Source organism: Thunnus albacares, chromosome 4, assembly GCF_914725855.1.
Source record: "Thunnus albacares chromosome 4, fThuAlb1.1, whole genome shotgun sequence".
In the NCBI taxonomy this organism is placed as follows: Eukaryota; Metazoa; Chordata; class Actinopteri; order Scombriformes; family Scombridae; genus Thunnus; species Thunnus albacares.
The window spans coordinates 23,922,012-23,943,217 of record NC_058109.1 but is presented as its reverse complement, the minus strand read 5'-3'; the positions used below and the strand labels follow the sequence as shown (position 1 = coordinate 23,943,217).

At 39.1% G+C, this 21,206-nt stretch overlaps 2 protein-coding genes and 1 non-coding gene across 4 annotated transcripts; 2 read left to right on the top strand and 1 right to left on the bottom strand.

The window, feature by feature from the left end:
* Positions 1-10,121: 10,121 nt before the first annotated feature.
* On the bottom strand, positions 10,122-14,671 carry LOC122980320 (zinc finger protein 497-like). Of its 2 annotated transcripts, XM_044348216.1 has the most exons (3): positions 14,061-14,671; positions 11,998-12,782; positions 10,122-10,627 (listed from the first exon to the last, which is right to left on the bottom strand). In XM_044348216.1, the coding sequence occupies exons 1-3, from the start codon at positions 14,239-14,241 to the stop codon at positions 10,622-10,624; spliced, it is 972 nt and encodes a 323-aa protein (XP_044204151.1). In that variant the 5' UTR covers positions 14,242-14,671; the 3' UTR covers positions 10,122-10,621. The 2 variants fall into 2 exon arrangements, with proteins under 2 accessions (XP_044204151.1, XP_044204150.1); XM_044348215.1 differs by having other exon boundaries at positions 10,122-12,782.
* A 686-nt stretch (positions 14,672-15,357) lies between these two features.
* Positions 15,358-21,188, top strand: gnl3 (guanine nucleotide binding protein-like 3 (nucleolar)). The gene is made up of 15 exons (XM_044348213.1): positions 15,358-15,625; positions 15,835-15,893; positions 16,035-16,175; positions 16,969-17,088; positions 17,182-17,262; positions 17,362-17,497; positions 17,621-17,724; positions 18,200-18,350; positions 18,561-18,648; positions 18,866-19,043; positions 19,133-19,275; positions 19,560-19,696; positions 20,075-20,214; positions 20,441-20,510; positions 20,606-21,188. The coding sequence occupies exons 1-15, from the start codon at positions 15,613-15,615 to the stop codon at positions 20,704-20,706; spliced, it is 1,662 nt and encodes a 553-aa protein (XP_044204148.1). The 5' UTR covers positions 15,358-15,612; the 3' UTR covers positions 20,707-21,188.
* On the top strand, positions 17,956-18,090 carry LOC122981568. The gene has a single exon (XR_006403281.1). It is a non-coding gene; the product is annotated as a small nucleolar RNA SNORA47 (small nucleolar RNA).
* Positions 21,189-21,206: the final 18 nt, after the last annotated feature.

The window sequence follows — 21,206 nt, the reverse complement described above, 5'->3', positions numbered from 1 at the left end:
AAAAAGGATATTGTAAAAAAAAAAAAAAAATCATTCTCAATTGGAAAAAGGAATCAAATGAAAGTAAGTAGTATCTTGTAGAATACTTTTTTGTTGTTGTTTTTTGTTGTCTGATACAAGCAGCTGGCCTCTGTCTTGTCAGACTGCAAGTGATTCTAAGAAGGACCTGTTATCACCTCAGACAACATGTGTGTTATCCAATGCTTGTATTTTTTTCACTCCTTTTTTATTTGCCATCCCTCACCAGCATCATAAAACACTGATGCTGGGTGATTTATTTTGCCATTTACAGCCGATCACTGCCAGTAGGTGGAAAACACACGCAGATTTCCCTGTTTGCCCAGATATTGGATCAGAAATGTGACTGCTCATGTAATTTTAGAGACTTACGGCCTCAGACAGTGTACGGTGTCCACCTAGGCTGACGTCAAACATTAAAAGACCGCTGTGAAATATGACAGAAAGGCCAAGAGACAGTCAAGCAGCAGGAGAAAGTGAGAGTGGAGAAGGAAATGATGGATGGGGAGAGGGGATGGGAAAGTATAGAGAGGTTAAGAGGGGATGAATAAAAAATGATATTGTTATGTAAGGAAAGAGGTAGAGATGAGGTTGCATAGCAAACAAGAAGGAGTCTTGTAAACCTTAGAACAACTCAGTTTATTGTAGTATTTCCTCTTAATGTGTCCCTGCAGCTCTGTCCTAAAACTGAGGGTAAAAAAAACAAAAAACAAAAGTGAAGTGGGAACTGTTGATGGTATTTGTGACTGAGGTCTGTAATCCTATTACAGACAAATTAATTTCCTGTAATGCTTATTATGGATTTTCCAAGAGATTAATTTGTCCACATGGCAAATTATATTAGTGTAAAACCACAACTGCACGAGAGGCTTTGGCCTCAGTGACTTATGAGGACAAAAATCAAATCCAATGGCTTCAAGAACTGCTTTTATACACTTATGCATAAAATTCTTCATCACGCTAATCATGCATGTCCAGCTTCTCCGCTGTAATTCAAGCAAGATTATAATGTGAACCATTCATTTTTGTTACCTTAGTCTCAACTCTCAGTTAAACTTTTGCAAGAATGTAATTCTCATCTTAGGAAAACACAATGTTTAAACATTTGAATCTGAATTTGTACAACTATGGTGTGAAAATGTTCTTACAGAAGGATATTACATTCATCTTAAAACAAATAAACAAAAGATTTTCTTGTAATTTTCTTGTTAAGTTATGAAGGATAGTTTTCATAATTTTGAGATCTTTTGAATCTCTTATTGGAAAGACTAATGATTACAAGTTTGATGAAGTTTGGTCTAATATTTTGATGTATATAATGGAAGAAACCTGACAGGAAGTAAATATTCTTACAATTTTTTAAAAATGAAAACATGCTACCCCATTTATGTTGTATTTGGTATTTATTGATACATTGTGCCCTCTTATTTTTTATTTTTGTCTCTACAGTTTATTGGGTTTTTTTCTTATTTTACTTGTCGCTAATTCTACTAGCCCAGATTTATTTGACTGTGTTTTGTTCTGTTACTTTATTGATTTACTGTCATATGTGGTCTTGTGTTATTGTGTCATTATGTCTTGTATAAGATAGTGTAATAGATACTAAAAAATTTGAATTACAAAAAAAATGAATCCCCAGGGCAAACGAATTTGGTCACCAATGCAAAATAAAAAAACTACCACTACAACACTAACATATAAGACTAAGCCAATAAGTTATAAAGTGAAACAATAAATACAATTGATCAAATACTGTACTTACTTATCAATAAAATAAGCAATATATTTAAAACCAAAACTTTAAAATTTTAAAAGAATACATCCAATATAAAATATAAAGAACATGCAGATATCACCTGTCATTCATAGGTTTCACAACTATGGGCGCATGAGGTCTTAAACACTCTGCCGAGCATCTGAACATCAACCAATCATTAAACACACTTTTTAGAATTTTTAGATTAGATTGTCTTTTTACCTTGAAATGTGTTCTTATGACTGTGAAATGTTTGTTCATTGACATGTGATATTTATTAAGTGCCCCTAAGGGAAAAAATACAGTGAAAGTGCCCTTTAAGGTGCCCCCACCGTGGAACAAACATAAAATGCCCTCTGAGGTGCCCAAACAAAAGAGAAAAAATACCAAAGTTCTGTAATTACTGTCTTAGTTATGGGTAAATCAGGATGAAGGGCCCTATAGAGGGCCTCTACATGTGACAATCTGGAATTAAATGCCCTCATGGATGCCCTTTCAGTGGAAGAAAATGTGATAGTGCCTGTAAAGTACCCCCACAAGATGTAATGTAATGCCTTATGAGTTGCCGTTGTAATGGGGTGACCTGGAGGTTCTGTAAAGGTGCCCTCGTAGTGAAAAAAAAGTGGAAAAAGAGCCCTCATGGGTGCTCCCAGGTGTGAGAAAACATGATGCCATGATGAGCGCCCTTTCAAGAACAAAAAACATGGTGAAGTGCCCTTCCAGTGAAGAACATGATATAAGCAAAATCCAAATGTCTGGACTTCACCATACTTGCAGACTTGCAGACTTTGCGGGCGAGTTCCTGGGAAGTCTGCGAGTGGTGAGTGAAATCTGTAATTCATCAAGCCCACAAGGGGCCTCAAGCAGACTTTCAGCAGACTTCCAGAGAGTCTGCTTGGGGTGCAGACCACCAGACTTCACTCGGAAAATTACCCATAATCTTGCAGCAATATAGGCTACAAAGTGATGATGTAAAAGAAAATAATAATACTGATTATTATTATCAATAATTAAAAAACAATAATCATCATAATAATATTAATAGGCTATGTAAAATATTTACTTAAGATGACATTTGCTTTTTTGATTTTTGTTGTATAAATACATTGATGTTGTGAGTTATAATGTATAATGTAAGCTCATGGGCTAAACTAGACGGACAAAGGTGTTAAAGCTGTTAAGTAGCTCATGTAAAGGGAAAATCTCACTCTCGCATTCTGACCAGGTTTGTTGAGAGTGAATCAGCAGAGCTGCACATATCAAAACTGTTGGGAGCTGTTCAGAAATACACTTTGAAATGAGTTGCAGGGTCAGGAATGTCAATTAATCTCCATGGAAAGACTGGAGGTTCTGAAGTCCCATCTCAGAGCACATCTTTATCCCTTTGCAGCCCAGCACCCTTGCAAACTTGACGTGATGACAGTGAACTGGTCACAGTACATACAATTGAAGTCCAAAGTCCAAATTCAGCCATACTTTGCCCTATAAGATGCCCTTACAATGGAGTAAACTGGCCATTATGGTGGAATGTATCGTTCATGTAGGTTGACCATTAGGAAAATAAAGCATAATTAAAAACATGTTGTAGTTGTTGTAGCTGACATTATTCAATTCAATTGATTTTGGTACAGTACTGCTCTGTAGTTTGCTCAGTCACACCCACTTTACATTGTTCTGTTGTCTTTGGGTCAGTGCAGTCTACGCTAACAGTGACAACGGCATCAGTCCAGCAATCATTCTCCAAACTGAAGCTGATCAAGACCCGACTTCCCAACAAGACCCAACAACATTCTGCTGTTGTCCATTGAGAGGGACATCTCAACCGACTATAACAAGATGATTAACATTTACAAACTCATAGCCAAAATCATTCTCCTTTAATTGCACCAATCCTGCTTCTCGCTTCCCTGACAAGACTGCTCAAAACAGCTTATTCTCAAAATGTTAATAGTTCCATGTTTTTACTACAGATGTGTTTAAGAAATAAACATCTAAATGTCATCCATTCCCTGTATTTAATTAGAGATTTTATAATAATGTTTAAAATGTTTAAAAATTGAATCCTTTTTGATACAGAAGTGTTGTTTTACTTATATTCTCAATCTAAAAAATGTTCATCTTAATGAGGATATAGCCTTTTTACTGAACATGCATCATTATTCTCTGTTTATGGGGGCCCTTTGAATGTATCAGGCGCCCTTTATATTTTTTCGCCCATGCCCCTCAGACAGCCAGAGTCCACCACTACTCATAATGATATTAATACACGACATATTTTATATATATATATATTGTCATCTTTCAGGTGAATTACCACATACAGTATGTAAAAATCTAAGATTCTCAGTGCAGCGAAAGTCTTCCACTCACTGGCTACATATTAGAAGTGACTGAGGAGCCGTTATTCATGCAGCCACATCTCCCTGACTGGTCGTCAACTCACTTAAGCTCCTGCCAGTGTACAATATATGATTTAATTTCCACAGTCCTCCAGAGGCAGTGTAGTATCTTGAATAAAGTAGGGATCATACAGACAGAGGCGTAATCCTGCCATCTCCTCTCTGTGAAGAACAGATCAATATGTCATGGAGCAGTCAGATGGAAGCTGCAGGATACATGAGGTCTGAGGCACTAATGACATAGCATTCATTTTTTTCAGCTGACATGAGTGTTTGGGGTACAATCAGATAGAAAACATCCCCAGAGATATCATGTTTGTATCAAATTGAACCTGTAAAAATGATAAATTAAAAATTTTGGCAATAGAATTTGGTCCATTTCAGGATCAGTAACAGTTGCATTAATATCAAAATAAGATATTTCATCATGACGTCAGAGACAAGTTTGCCAGATTCTTTTGAAACATTGAGGAATTTTTCAATATCTGTTCCAGCTTGTCAAGGGTGCTGAATCCTCCGCCCAGTAACTGTCTGGAGAAAACTTTCTGCCAAGAACAGAATAAATACCCTATAAGTAAGCCAAGAACAGAATAAATACCCTATAAGTAAGCTAAATATGAAGCAACCACCAGCAGCCGGCTGGAAAAGGGGGAAACAGCTAACCTGGCTCTGTCCAAAGGTTTAAAAAAATCAACCAGCTCAACTCTAGAGCTCACTCAATGACGTTTTAAATCTCATTGTTCAATCAGTACAATAACAGAAATATAAAAACAGCAAGTTGTTTTACAGGGATTTATGTGCTGGAGTATTTGATGGCAGAGAGCCTGGAGTCTCAACTAATTGTCTGGCAAGAAAGCACATAAATGTATTTTCCAAAATGTCAAACTGTTTCTATAAGGCTGTTTGACATTTAAATGATGACACATTTGTTTGTGTGTGTGTGTGTGTGTGTGTGTTAAATAGGTGAAACTCCATGTGCTGTGGCATTAACTGCCTCCTCTCACTAGTCTACCAAACTAAAAAATCTTTTTATGCAGGAAATAGAGAAATGACTCATTCCTGCTTTGCGAAAGACTGTGTTCCCATTTTGTTATTGAAATTGACATCAGATATAAATTGACCATAAAGCTGAATTCATTCTTTGTTTTCATAAACTATGCAATTTTTATATACACAGAATGTCCAATAGATAAAATCACAGACTGAGCTATTAGAAAGGACCACAAGAAAACAGAGTACAGGCTCCCTGCAGGCCACCCTGAAGAGATGAATACTGCTACCCTGGAGTGAAAGAAAAGTCAATAGATGTCCAGAAAACCTGTGCATCTGACAAACAAGTCTGACTTGCAAAAATAAACTGGAGGCAACAGAGCACAACACTGATGTACAAGTAAGGTGACAAGTGCACACACACTGCATACACTGCTGCTTTCCTCTGCTCTTTCCTGTGGGGATACTCCTTAGATTGAACCACTGGGTGGGCGCCAAGTGTTTTAATTCTACATATGGTGGCTTTAATTACACTGAGTTATAAATTGCTGCTCTGGGGCTGAAATATAATCAAGTAAGGTCAAAGAGGCATATTTATTACAAAGTTAAAGTAGATATTTATGGCGTGCTGGCTAATGCAAATGATCTTTTTTTACTGTATAAACTAGAGCGGACTAGCTTACATCCATGCTCTCTTGCTCAGTCATATCACTTAGTATGTATTTTATTGAGCCCATGACTAATACTCTTCTCTGATGCTCCTAACCTACATGCATCTACTGACCGCAAACCATATTTATGAAATTTAATATTTATGCCAGCCTCTTGGGTTATGAACTGCCATCTTCATGGAGGGCTTAAACTGGAGATCAATCAATATTTGAATGAGATCGCCGGAGAACAGTCGCATCTCACTGCTCAATCAATCAACCAACAGCTGCCACACACTGAAACCTCATTAGCTCATAAAATATTGACGCACTCTGCTATTTTTAGAATTGTTTGAGATAAAATTGTCCCTCTTACAAATGTAGACACCGTAGTAGTACCATTTTAAGAGTGTGACTGCACTGGTGTATCAATAAACCTTAGTTATACTGTAAATTATCAGTTCAGAAGCTGCATACCAATGAAACTCATCTTATTTCTGGTATTATTATTGCTAGTGCTGTTGTCCACTGAATGCCTGGTTTTCTTAGGCAAAATATCCTCTACTGAAAGCCTGGTCAAAGCCACTAACAAAATTTGTAGTTCTTTACTCTAAAAAATGACATGCATCTCCATCAGATGGCAGAATTATGACAAATTCACCAAATATGATGTGGAAATGCCAAACAGGCTCCCTGCTGCAGTTAAACCTTCTTCCAAAGTCGAAGTGAAAACAGTTCACAGCGGGTCTGTAGACTATCCAGAGTAACAGCTTTGCAAAAGAAGGACTGCTGCTGACTTTTTCAACTAAAACCACATACAAAGCTGGATGCCGAAATCTCGGAGTTGTATATCTCAAAACCTGGGCTGAAAAAAAAACTATTTGATTGATTAGATACAGTTAGTGAGAAAATCAGGTTCGTTTTGAGTGAACTAACCCTTAAAATGAAAAATGTACATGTTTTAGCATCAGGGAATTGGTTATAATTAACCATAAGAGGCTCCATGTAGCCCTCTGAAATAACTACATTTTGTTTCAGTCGTAAAAGACCCTCACTGTTATATTACTCATCTCCACAAGCAATCATGCCTTTTATTAATTAAATACTGAGAAAAAAAATGAATCTAATATATGAACTATTTCTTTGTTGATTAATCCTTTTGCACAAGCCTTCATCTGATTCCAGTGGCTGATTGCACAACAGGGTTCTGATTACCTTTGATTGGTTAATGATTAATTATACAATAACAGTACGTAACAATAGCTTGTTGATCTTTCTAAAAGGAACGCTTATCACAACAGCTTCTGTTAGGTAGCTACTGAAATGTGATATGAGCAAGTGAAATGTGGTATATCAGCTACATCTTCCATCAGTCTTCTGGCTTCTCATCATCAGACTTCCTGGCTTTTCCTGCTGTGGGCAGCCAGCGTTTCCTGTCTGCACCTTGAAGAGCGAGTGGATGTGGCGTGTCACCGCAGGTCACAGGATGGTGTGAGAGTTACGATCTGTTGGGTCTCCTCGTGTTTGTACATAGTCTGAATACTCACGGCTTTCAGACGTGCATTTGCTGTCGTTGGAGAAACAGGACAAATTATTATGACTGTGTCAAATATCACAAGAATAAGTGAGTATTCCACCACATCTGAACAGGCACATATCATAAAGATGTCATTGGAAACACATTGTGGTTCTGTTATTAACTGTTGTCTTACTTTGTTACAATGAGTTACAATGATATTAAACTACAGGGTGCCATGTGTAAATATATATATATGTAAATATGTTCCTATGGACAATGTGGGCCTCTCTACTTTTCTGATGGTAAAAGCAAATTACAGTTGTACACACTTCTATTATTCATTGTCAGGTATAAGAAACATCGAAATGGAAAGTACCCCACCAGGTGTTGTGTATCTGTTACTACAAAAAAAATAATAAATCAATTATACATCGCTTGTCTAAATACAGACTGTGGACACATGATGAGTTGAAGGAATTCAGTGTGGTTTGAATATAAGAGATGTTTTATGTACAGCAATAGGACTTCAAACAGATGAATGCTGTCGCTTTCCAACAGTCCAACACTTTTTTCACAGCAGGCAACACACTTGTCATAGTACAGGAAAAGCACAGGTGTTACTGATAACATTAACAATGTCTCTGCTCTATTTAAGTGTCCCAGTGGATCAGCATGCACAGTGCACATCATTAATTTTATGATTTACACCTGTGCTTTCCCCAATGTGACATGACAATATGTCTTCCTTGAAAAAGACTCTAAAATATTCATCAGGTGATAAATATTAAACATTCTGTTGATACTCCATCAAAATGAATTGCCTGTTATAAAGCAAATGGGGATATATTTTACTGAGAAAATGGTGGCTGGTTAAAACCCTCCAGAACAAATGTCCCAGTATCTTCATCAGTGATTAACATATTTGCATATTTTCTAAATAGGGAAGGAAATTTGTTATTGCTGTCAACTATTCTGTGCCAGCAATCCCTTCACATGCTTAATAAGTGTGGCTCTACAACAGTGCAAAAATGTTTTACATCCTTTTTTCTAACCTCTTCGCTTAATCAGTCTTTTTTAGGATATCAAACCTTGACATACACGAGTGTCATTAATAACTGATAATGGCTACATTCAATTTAGGAGTTATCAGGAACACCTGTGCTATTCCTGAAATGACAAGTCAAAACGTCTGCTTTGAGAAATTCAGGCATTATTCAGGCTCCTCCTCTGACTGTGAAAGCTCCTTTTCTTTTCATTATCCTCTTAAAACTGAAGTGATTTCATTGGGAACATTTCTAATAGGTTTTTGAGATAATCAGAGTTAAGTATAATAAAACAATATAATTGCAAGTGAAGAGGATGGTGTATGATAGGGGATTATTTTTCATTTGAGTCATTAAAAGTCAGCAGCTCTGGCCATCAAAAGCACTTGATACAGTACTTGATCTTGCTGAGAAACGGAAGCAATTCAATATATATTTTTAACAGTCAGTCCAGATTACAAAAATCATACTTTTCTCACATACTTTTGGTGAAATCTCAAATGCATCTGGTTTTCTTTGCCCAGGTTTTGAGAAATCCATTACTGCCTCCACCCCAATACAAATGTGAATGAATCATCTTTGTGGGGATCAAAGCCCTAAAAATGAACATCAATCAACAAGTCTTTGTAAAAGTGCCGTCTGTCTTACTCTGGACAATCTATAGACGTCAGTGTCAACAGTTTTCATGGGGACTATTTCTACGGCAGAAAGCAGTGTCAAATGAAAAATTTCACATTGAGGTCCTTATGACATATACTATACTAAGATGGCACTAAATTCAAAGCTACCATATGCACCTGGTTCTGGTCCTATATTTATCAAACTTACTAAGCATAGCACTTACGAATGCTCTAAAGGGCCAATTTAGGAATACGTCTCGGAGTGGCATTCAAGAGAAGCTCTCAAGTGTTCACATGATTAATCACATGTATGCTGAGCAGTAATAGTCAGGCAGATACATGGATTTACCCTACATCTGCCCCCATTCTTTTTTTAAATCCCTATATTTTATGTATATATTGCAAAAACATTTACTGCAATTTAAATTTCTGTAAAATCTTTAATATCTTGAATAGCAATTAACATGGAATTAACAAATACTATTGAAATACTACTATGAAACTGGCTGAAATTGAAACAAATAGGAAACTAAACTGGAGCAGGAAAGAATTCTTCTGAGGGTAGACAAATCATTACAGAACAGAAAATAGTTTTGTATCACACTGACAATTCAGACTATCAAGATGCACAAGTGGTTGCAAACAAAATCAATGCCAGCTTTGTGTTATTTGCATCTGATAAATGCAAAAGATAGAAAAGAGGGAAAAAAACTGGCTAAAAATACCCTATTCTCAATTATAAATATTTGCTTCAGTGAATGTATCCCTGGATCCTCCAGTCCGCATGTCAAGGTGTCCTTGGGCAAGATATTGAACCCCAAATTGCTCCTGATGGCCATCGATGTGTGAGTGTTTGTGTGAATGGGTGAGCATAAAAACATTGTGGGGCACTTTGGATAGTAAGTTCTGTATCGCTCCTGATAAGCAGGTTGGCACCTTGCATGGCAGCATCTGCCATCAGTGTATGAATGTGTGTGAACGAGTGAACGTTGGCATGTTGTAAAGCGCTTTGAGTGGTCGATAAGACTAGAAAGGTGCTATATAAATGCACCATTAGTAATGATTTTGTACACACATTCACTCAACATTTCTAAGTTGTCTTTCTTTACACAATAGAAGACAGTTATCATGGATACTCAATTGCTACTTTATTAAAAAATAACATTTAATATGCAATGATACAACACTGTACAGTAGAGTGTGTGTGTGCAGGGGAAGCAAAGTTGTCCCAGAGTAGACTGAGTGAGGGGCTGCTGGTCAGCTGTGAGGATGCGCTGAAGTTGTCTCGTGCCGCATTCATCACACGTAGGGTTTAACTTAGGCAGGACTTCCCAGAGCAACTGAGCCTTGACACACTCTGAAGGTATTAACATTTCATCTTATTTTATTTAGTTCATCTTTTCCAGGCCATTATTATTTCCATGTTTATATCCACAAATCCAATGGGAAAACTCACAAACCCTGAGTTTCTGACTTGTAATATAGCTGTTTCAAGTCAGACATTAGTATTACTGGTTTACCCTCGTGTTATGAATGCAGCATCCTGAGAGGAGAAAGGGTCTACTGTTCAATGGAGTCAGTCCAGGATGGGCAGAGGAAGTACCTGATTCTATGATAAACCAGCCATCACTTCTGAAAATGTGGTAGAAACACAGGTGAACATAAATCAATGCAGACTGAGAACCCTGAAAATCCACAGATAGGTTCAGCTAATACTGTATGGCCCTATTATAGAGTGAATTTCTGCATCGTCTAGGACAGATGCCGCAGTGCATGTCATTTATAAAAAAAAAAAAAAAAAAAAAAAAAAGACACCACAAAATTCTTAAATGCATGATAGGTTGGGACTAGTGGTATTTTACAGAATATCACATTTTCACAAAAAAGTGGAGCAGTCTCACAACAGAGTTCTCCATATTTCAATGGACAACATGAAGCACTGATGATGTGAGATGGCAGTATTTAGCTCTGCAACAATGTAACAGCACTGAGAAGAAAAAAAAAGCAAAAATGAAGACAAATATGGAGATAAGTGCAAGATCAGATTCCTCCTTGTAAACTGGAAAAGTCTCAAGTCTACAGTTTGTGGCGGTATTTCAAGATCAACAGTCATGATTGTTCAAGATCAGCAATCATGATTAAAGATCAGTAGTCATGATTGTTGATCTTGAAGAAGGCCTGAGGGCCAAAATATCGTATGAATAAAAGAAAAATGCATATGGAGCCAGAGTGTGCGACCCTTTTTTCTACTCTCAAGACTAAGCCAGATAACAAACGGGCTTCATTTGTCAAGTCATTTATTCTGTAGTTAATTTAAATTTTATCTGAGAAAATTGAGATCATTTCATGCATACTCTGACTGTTATTTTTAGGCTAAAATAATGAACACAAGATAGGTGCAAAGCCTGCAAATTTTAAACTCAAATGTGAACTTGTGGATATGAAGTGACTGGTTGAAGATAAGCCGTGACCGTGCTGAACATTGTTGCATTTCTTTATGCATCTCAGTTTCAAGGCATGTGTGGAAGACTTCATCATGCTAATTATGTGACTAAGGAAAGGCTAGATAATTCAAAAAGGCTAGCTAATAACTCAAATTGTGTCTCAGAGATTTAATACTCAGTGACAAGTACAAAATTAAGTAAATGACATACTAAACTGGCTAATACAAAACCTATTGAGGGACTATGGCGTGGAGAAGTATTAGGTTAGATAAAAAACTTGCTCTAAGAGTTGCAGAATTTCCTAGTTCTTGGAAAGTAGAAAGAAAAAAGCCTCGTCTTAATGGCAGCGATTTTAGCTTTTTGTAGAAAAGTTTCCCACATCAATATGATTCACAAACTGGGTTGTTCAACAACACACTTGCATCATTGCCCTGAGAAATATGTTCCCTCACGGCTATGGGTCTGGAGATGCCTCTTTATTTTGTCAGAGCGGCTGAAGCACTTGCCACACACGGGGCAACTGTAAGGCTTCTCCCCTGTATGGATCCTCATGTGTACCTTCAGGTGAGCCATCTGTGTGAAGCCCTTTCCACAAATCTGGCAGCGGAATGGTTTTTCTCCCGTGTGGCTACGCTGGTGCTCCTGCAGTCTGCCGGAGGAGCTACAGCATTTCCCGCATACACCACAGCGATAAGGTTTTTCCCGTGTGTGCACTTGTACATGCACGTGCAAGTGGCCAATGTGACTAAACGCCTCACCACAAACCTTGCAGCAGAAGGACGACATGTGACCTTGTAGGGGGGATTTTTGATGGGGGCAGTCAACAGCGTTGGCTCCTTGGTTGCGCATGTGAGAGGCCTGTCCTCTGTTAGCCCCATTTCCATTTCCCTTAGCACCAACCATCTGTCCTCCATTCTCCACCCCGATAATGTCAATGTTGTTCTCATTTGAGCAGTTTGGATTGACTGGTGCAAGAGGCTGGGCGCCGCTGTTGGAGGAAGTAGAGCCTCTGTGGCTTCCTCCACTCTCTGCCTTCACATGCCTCGAGGAGCCTCGAGATCCGGGATCCCGTTCTCTGTTCTCCACACCTTGACTCTGAGGGAGGTTGGATGTGTGAGGGCCATCCTGGGGATATTGATTTCCAACTCGTGGGGGAGTGAACATGTTCTCTGGTGTGCTGCATGAGCCATGGCCACGAAGCTGATCATCTCCTTGGTTGGGCCGGAGGTCTCTTTTATCCTTGATCTGAATAGGAATACGTTCTTCGTGCCCCATGCTGGGACTCCACTCACGCCGTGGATGCTCACCATCCTCCTCTTCCAACAGCGCCATTGACGGACGATCTGTGAACACAGCAGGAGAAAGAGGCTCAGATGAAAAATATTAACTACACCGCAGCAAACACAATTCTGTCTATAGCACAATCCAGTTTTCAGTTTTAGATTTTATTAAACTACCAAAATGGACTTGGTCCTTATCTTAGTTGTAGTTAACTTGTAAACCTATAGAAGAGCCACCAGCGCACCTGGAATTGTTAACTGTTCTTCTGTAAAACATCTTTTTACCAGACAACATTTTTCATCAAAGAGCTGAACTCATTAACTTCACTAAAACTAACAGAGAATGGCTGGATGTAAATATATAAACCGTGGTGATACAGCATCATGTGTAAATTCTAACTGAGCTGTTAGAATTTCTCAACATATAAGTACAATGTTTCCTCCAGGAAACTGTTAAGCAGGTGTGGTAAAACACCCAAATCCTGACCAGTTTAGTTACAAAATAATAGCCTATACAATAGACACACATTTAGATATCTGGCATTTGATGTGAATAAAAACACGTCATTTTTTAAATTTCATACCAGTATCCTAATTTCAATGACGTTAATAGAGGTTAATATCAGGCGAAGTGGCCCACCTCAACTATAACACAGTCAGCGAGACCCTCAAACAATAAACAATGCTATATGTGGTGCCTTTATAGAGTATTCACCCCCTTCGACTTGTATATAGTAATATTAATTCACAGTGGATGTAACTGGGATTGTTGACACTAATGTGAAATGTGAAAATAATAATACTAATGTCGAGTGAAAGGTTTTAAAAAATCTCTACAAATGGATTGAAATTAAGAATGCATTACGCATCCACAGTCCCAATAATTACGTTAATGGCACCTTTGGCAACACTTAAGCAGCAGTTTCAGATTTTGGTCTTTTAAAAGTGGAGAACACAACAAACACTTTGACACAACACGTGAAAAGTGCATTTCGTCAGTGTGCACTAGTGTCTGTCACTGTCAAACATGCATTAATAACAGTTACACTGGCAGTGTCAACATGCAGACAACCCGGGTGCAGGCTAGTCGGCTAACGAACAAAGGTTGCTAACGCGCTAGCCGCTTCACAACTACAGCAGCTAACGTCAATTAGCTCGCTAACGGCTAAAGTTAACTTGCTCGGAAGTGAGGCAACACTATTCTGAGGCTGTTTCGTGTGTGCATTTATATATTCGTCCTGCACGCAGTCATTTCTATATCTCTACCTAATGCTACCCCACAGGCTCGGCTAAGAGGGCATAAAGGGGAGCGACTCCACCGTTAGCTTTCAGTTGGCTAACCTGGCCATATTTCAATCCCAGCGTCTCGCAGCCTTCGTCTCAGATGGTCGTTCTCTCGCTCCCGGATCGCTATCTCCTCCTGGTACTCCAAAATCGTGTCCTCGACAGATTTGTAGATCTCTTGTGCAGCAAGCATGAGCCGCTCAGTCAAAAAGACGTTTAAAAACTGCAGTTTGGTCATCGTCTTGGGTTTGCACGGAGCTCTCGTTATCAGCCAAAATGGACCAAAAAAAGATGCTCAACCCAATCACGTGACCCCGAGGAGTTCTTCTTCTTCTTCTTCTTCTTCGTCTTCTTCTTCTTCTTCTACTTGTCCTTCTCCTTTCTTCTGTGAGGTTTTACAGCAGTTGGCATCCATGATGTTGCATTACAGCCACCTTCAGGTTTTATTCTTTGTCTTTTCAGTTCAGTCGTCCTCAAAAAACTTAACCATTTCCTCCCTTCAACACTGTCTCCATATTCCAATATATAATTTAGCTAGACAGCATTCTCACAGCTAGATAGCAAGTTAAAGTCTGAATGGCCCCCTCTTTAGCTTTAGGATGGTTAGGATTAGTGCTACAATGCAAATTTTGAACTCAATATCATTTGCATATGGTGTTGAAGCAAGATGTAGAACTGTATGGCATTCATTTGGGGGGGGTTGTGGTGCTCATGTCCCACTCTGAGAGCTCCCACACTTTTAAAATCGCTGCTCCACCCCTGTTGCTTTGCCCAATTCTCAGCCTGCTTATAATTACTTGCTCTTTTCGTTTTGTCGCCTTACTTCTTAACATACGTACTCTGTTATGGATAGAGTGTAAATGTCTCCCTTTTATTGCATTATCGCAATGCTGTTACGACTGTTGATTTACCTTTCTTCACACTATGCCTTTCCCCTCAGATTTTGATCATTTATCATGATCATTTGTTTTGATCATTTGTTTTGACCGCTTCTTTTGCCAATGTGTCTGCTTTCTCGCTTCCCGGGATACCTGAATGGGCTGAGACCCACGTGAATGTGACATTTCTCCCATTAAGGAGATCCTGATGTGACATGTACGAAGTGAGATTATTTGGTTAGCCATCTATCTTTGGGCTTTAGGTTTTCCGGTATCACGAAGCTGGCTCACTTTCAACTTTATTCACTTTGTTTGTTCACTTTTATTTTTTTTTACAATCTATGTTTCTATGGTTTTTAACCCTATGCTTTTAAGTGGGATAAATCACCATGGAAACTTACGATAAACCGCAAACCTGCCGTAGTGGCCTTTTTTTTCCTAGGATGGCGAAGTTGTGACCCGCCCTACTCCACCTCTGATCCTAACCAATCTCACTCCTCATGCCTAAACCTAACGAACCCGACCAAGGAAGGTAACGAGCACTAGCCAATCAGAGGCCGAGTAGGGCGGGTCATGACTTCACAATCCTAGGACAACAATTTGGCCTCCAGCTCAGCAGGTGGCGTAAAGACGTGCCGGTAAAAGCGGAAACGACAAAACGTAAAATTTGTGAGCTCCTCCACGTGTGAGAGCAGTCTAGTCAGTCACATTGGCAGGTCCACAGCTCCACGATGAAACGACCAAGTAAGTACAAGCTTTATAGCAATGTTAAACAAATATATTAGCGTATGAAATTACTCTTTAAGGCTTTATTGTTCTGCTGTCTTATCCGCCAACTATAATCATTGCTAACAGCCAAATTATCAATTATGCTTAGTCTGCATTAGCTTCGTCTTTAGCTAACGTTAGCTGCAACCAACGTGTTTTATTCTTTTCTTTTTTTTTTTCTTCAGAGTTAAGGAAAGCAAGTAAGAGGGTCTCATGTGCCAAACGTTATAAAATACAGAAGAAGGTAAGTGTCTACCATCAAAGAACTGTTTTACTAAAATGTCCATGTGGGAGACATGAGGCTGCTACCGCTAATTTCTGAATTGTTTGATACATTTAAACGTCCGAGAGTTTGAGTTACATTTGGTTGGTGTTGTGTTTTCAGGTCCGAGAGCACAACAGAAAGCTGAGAAAGGAGAACAAGAAGAAAGGAGTGAGCAAACGAGTGAAGAAGGACATCGGAGTGCCCAGCAGTGCTCCCTTTAAAGAGGAGGTCCTCAGGGAGGCAGAGCAGAGGAGGCTGCAGGTCAGCACTACTCTCCTCAGGCTGCTTGTCTCAGTCACCAGCCTGTAGTAATGTGTACCTGTTGTGCATCTGGACACTGTGTTTATACTGGTGATCTTTTTATTCCACCAAAATCATTGGCATGCAGCATTACCACTTAGTTTCCAATTGGGGTTAAGGAAAACATAAGTATGGATATTTGGCAACTGATTCCGTTTTTTTACCACTTAAAAAGTGTTAAACGTTGTAGCAAAAGCCTTAATGCTGTTTAAACCCACTTTCAGATTTGTGAAACCTTTACTTGGTTTATGAAAACAGAAAAAAGGGCAATTTCACTGCTATTTCTCCATCCAGAACACATTAGATTAGGTCCAGATCAAAGACCACTATACTTAAACCTGTCAAATCTGGACTAGATTATCAGGGAGACTCCAGAGAGTCATTAAAACACAGTTTCAGATTTGTGCAAACTGAAAAAAGTGATATTCACTGATATTTCTCCATCTAGACCACATTAGATTAGGTCCAGATCAAAAACTTCTAAACTTAGACTCGTCAAATCTGGACAAGATTATTAATATTATTATTATTGTTGTTATTATTATTATTTAGTATTATTGGGTTTGGACAATGCTACGACTATTTAGTGGTTTAAGTGGTGAAAAAATGGAGACTTGGCTGCTAAATATAATTGTTTTTGTTTTCCTTAACTTTCCCCTTAACCTCAAATTAGAAGCTGACTTCAGCGTTGTAATGTTGCATTTTTCTTCATTGCTCCATCGGTATACTCATTAAACACATTTTTGTGTCATAGATTGAAGAAGAAAAAGAAAGAAGAAAACAAGCTAAAAAAGAGGAGCGAGCCCAGAAGAGGAAGAAGGACAAGGAGGCTGCGAGTAAAGAAACAGAACCCAAAGCCAAGAAAGCTCGGCAGGTAAAAGACTAACGCAGCAATCATACATGAAATCAGAATTTAATCACTTCGCTGTTTACTTATTTTTATTTATTTTTGGTTTGTAATTTCCAGGAGGAGAATGGAAAGCGTTCAGAGAAACAGTCTGCTCCAGACAAGAACTCAAAACAGTTCCTTTGCTCTGAATTAAACAAGGTAACACAACCTGGTCTTACTCAGTGCTTTACTGTAGAAATAAATGTTTTTTAATTCAAACTCATCTGACAATCGTCAATCTGACCTCCTTCTCTTCAGGTAATCAACACGTCTGATGTTGTTTTAGAAGTCCTTGACGCTCGTGATCCACTGGGGTGCAGATGTCCACAGCTGGAGGAGGCAGTGCTGCAGAGCGAGGGCAACAAGAAACTGATTTTGGTTTTAAACAAAATAGGTAAATTGACATGACACTGCCATGTTAATTTATAGTCAAGTGTACACACAGATTATTAGTTTTGTAGTCTAGTGTGAATTGAATGGACAATATATGTCATGTAAATATGTTTCTGTGTTGTAGATCTGGTACCTAAGGAAAACGTGGAGAGGTGGATACAGTGTCTACAGCAGGAGTTTCCAGTTGTTGCGTTCAAAGCATCAACACAGATTCAGGACAGAACAGTGGTAGGTGGTGCATTTTATACATCAATGATCAATAAATGTTTAATCTTGCAGCGCCTGTTCATTTCCATCCAGCTTTTTGGTATTTTAATTTGAATTTATATGGTCTCACAGTTTGGATTAATTTTACAAAGATGCTGGTTAACTCTGCGTCTTTTGTAAAACTGTCACAGAATGCATACAGTCAGTATTTGCCTGATTGCTAAGAAATGTGTTTGGTTAACTTTTGTTCAACGGAGGACTGAGAAGGTTGAGCAGCTTGTGTTGTGCTGTTATAACTGGTTATAACCTCCAATAGTAACAAACAAACCACTCTATTAAGTGGCTCTGTGGTATGCAGAGCTGATAATGTGTGTTTGTGAACAAAACAAAATGTGTTTTTAGTGGGTCTTTAAAAAAAATTCAATGTGTGCACACAAATTCAAACAAAAATTCAATGTGTTGCTTTTAAGTGATTTTACTGTTCTGTCCTCATCAGCAAGCAAAGAAAAGCAGGATAGTTGCCTCCAATGAAGTATTGGACAAATCCAGAGGAGCAGCCTGCTTTGGAAACAGTTGTCTCACTGAGCTCCTGACAAGTTATGCTGCAAACATGCAGAATGCAGCTTCTCTCAGAGTGGGTATAGTTGGTAAGCAGTGTTTTCCCAATATAAAATTTCTTGTTTTCCTTTTTGACAATAGGACTTTCAAGGAGATGTTTGTTATCTGAAGGTTGTGGATTTATATGAAGTGTTGAGTTCTATGAAGACCTAAAATCCAATCTTAGGTAGTTGTGTGGTGTAGATTAATCAGTAATTAGTCTGAACCCTCTATTTGACACAGTCTCCTTGTACCCTCAGGCTTTCCTAATGTGGGAAAGAGCAGTCTCATCAACAGTATGAAAGGAATCCTTGCATGCAATGCCGGTGTCAAGAGAGGCATCACAAAGTAAGAGACTAATAAACTTGGAAGGGAATTATAACATTTTCTCTGGGATTGTTATCACATTGCAGATTTAGCAGAATTCCCTATTACAAATTGGAATCATTATGTGCATCACTGACTATATCCCAGTTGACAAATTTGTGTTTCCAACATATTTCCTAGGCCTTTTTCATTCCTAGCTTATCCCCATGATGAAATGTTTACCCCTTATTACCCCCAGATCCATGCAGGAGGTGCACATTTTGAAGAATGTGAAGCTTCTAGACAGCCCAGGAGTCATAGCATCACCGTCCAACCCTCCAGCCTCTATGGCTCTGAGGAGCCTGCAGGTGGAGGAGGGCCAGGAGAGTGTGCTGGAGGCCGTCAGGACTCTGCTCAAACAGGGTGACAAGACTCAGGTAGGGAAATTGTGTCAAGTAGGAGCATATGATTTTTTTGTCAATTAAAAGGGTAAAAGGCATTTATCATCTGTCCTCACTTGTTTCAGATCATGCTCCAGTACAACGTCCCCGACTTCAGAAATTCTCTGGAGTTTTTATCCTTGTTTGCCAAAAAGCGCGGCTATCTGCAGAAGGGTGGAGTCCCAAACACGGAGCAGGCAGCCACGGCTTTCCTTGCTGACTGGACAGGGTGAGTGTTAGTTTTTTCCTGAAGGATCAGGAAGGGGGGGCAGCTGCAGTGCATCAGTGTGGAAATGAGGACAAAACGCATTTCTGGATTTCATAATGAAGACTTCTAATCCAACTCTGATCCAAACACTGTGCCAGGCTAACTGCAAATATATGTAGTCATTCTGTACGTAATCAAAATTAGTGTTACTCTCTTCTCTGGGGCTGTATTTTTAGGGAGCAAGTGGTATTGTCTCACTTGATCTTGAGTCACAGATGTCTGTCTCTGGCTTGGTTTTCCCTCAGAGCCAAGATGAGCTACCACTGTAAGGCAGCAGAGAACCACTGCCTGCCTGCCTACCTGTCTGACACTGTGGTCGCTGAGATGCAGAATGGCTGGGATCTAAACAAGCTGAAAACTGGCAATGAGGAAACTCTGAAAGGTACTGGCATTAAATTTGTGTCTGCTTTAACATAAGTCTGAAAACCAGCACTATTATGACAACACAGTAGCCTCTGTGGCCTCGTCTCTTTATCGTTGCCCACTTTCAAAAAAATAAAAATTAGCTTCTGTTCTTTTGGCTTTATTAATGAGAGTATAAGACTGCATTTTCTGGAACTTCTGAAACCAAAATGTAACATTCATGCCCTTTTTCATACAGTAATTGTCCAGATGTTCAGAGATGTGAAAGTAACCAATCTCTTGGGGCTACTGGCAGGTTTTTAGACTCTGGACTTGTCAGTTTACTCTAGAAAAAAGAATGTAGTCACTTCTGACTGTGTTGCTGACACCAACTTTAATTTTTTTTTTTTTTTTAAAGGTGTTAAATTTCCAAACCAGGCCAGCAGTATAAGCTTCATCTCTAAAGGCCCCACTGCAGGCCTGCTGACGGTCAGTGACATCTCTGAAGAAAAACCTGCTGTTGAATCCAAAGAGGAAGAAGCAGAGAAGAATGATGAGGTAACTACAGATGTGACAAAAGATTCTGGAAGTCCGCTAGACAACACAGCTGCTTCAAATAATAACCCAGCCTGGAAATGAGGACAAAAACACAAGTCTTGATTTGTTGATGAAGACTTCTAATCCAACTCTGATCCTGCTGGCAAGAGAAGTTTTATTGAAAGCACTCTGTGTATCTTTAGGATTATTGGAATTTAAATTGTTGAAACATCTGCTCTTCTTGCAGCCTGAACAAACCACTGAGGACTCAAATACAGCCGAAGAACCAGAGAAACCACAGAAAGCGCCGCTCAAAAGTAAACTCAGTTTATATATTTTCATTCCTTGTGTCTACGTTACTAATGTGCACACCTGTTTCGCTGGATTTTTATATCTCACCTCATCTTTCCAGAAAAACCAGGCCATGTGCAGTTCCAGTCTGTCCCCATCGACATCAGCCTCTCCACAGCTACGACAGATGACGCCTACGACTTCAACACAGACTTTAAATGATGTTTGCTTTTGCACTGCTTAATTTAACAGCCCGCATGGTCTGGTGGACATGCAGACATGGGTTTGTCAACATGTTGACATCTAAAATCACCGTCGAGGTGCCTTTGGCCATCTCATCATTAAAGGCAAAGTTGATTCAAAATCCCAGTTTGAAAGAGACTTGCCTTGTTGGCTGGTTTCAGGCCAGTCATTGGTGTTGCCCTTCCATTCGCTCTTTGAATCTGGAAGACAGTGTGACCGTTTCCCAGGCAAGAAGCAGCCTTTATCCTAGACTACTAGGACTACTCCCATCCCAGGAAATGGACTGATTTGGTGGTTATGTATTTATTCATTGACTTCTACCAGATGTTGGTGAAAAATCACCAGTTTTATGTGTCCAGAGGTTTTTGTAATCTCTTGTGTTCATGCAGAATAATGTATATAGACTTACTTTACATGTAATAAACCCTCTACAAAGCCTCAGTCGGTTTTGTTTTTTAATATATCCATCGCCTGGCTGT

Bases quoted from the DNA above. Each gene is read 5' to 3' on its own strand.
- LOC122980320 (XM_044348215.1), bottom strand. From the start codon at position 14,241: ATGACCAAACTGCAGTTTTTAAACGTCTTTTTGACTGAGCGGCTCATG. The intron at 12,783-14,060 runs GTTAGCCAACTG...CTGTGTTCACAG, and splicing joins TGGGATTGAAATATGGCCAG to ATCGTCCGTCAATGGCGCTG.
- gnl3 (XM_044348213.1), top strand. The intron at 19,044-19,132 runs GTAGGGAAATTG...CACTTGTTTCAG, and splicing joins AACAGGGTGACAAGACTCAG to ATCATGCTCCAGTACAACGT. The intron at 20,215-20,440 runs GTAACTACAGAT...CTCTTCTTGCAG, and splicing joins AAGCAGAGAAGAATGATGAG to CCTGAACAAACCACTGAGGA.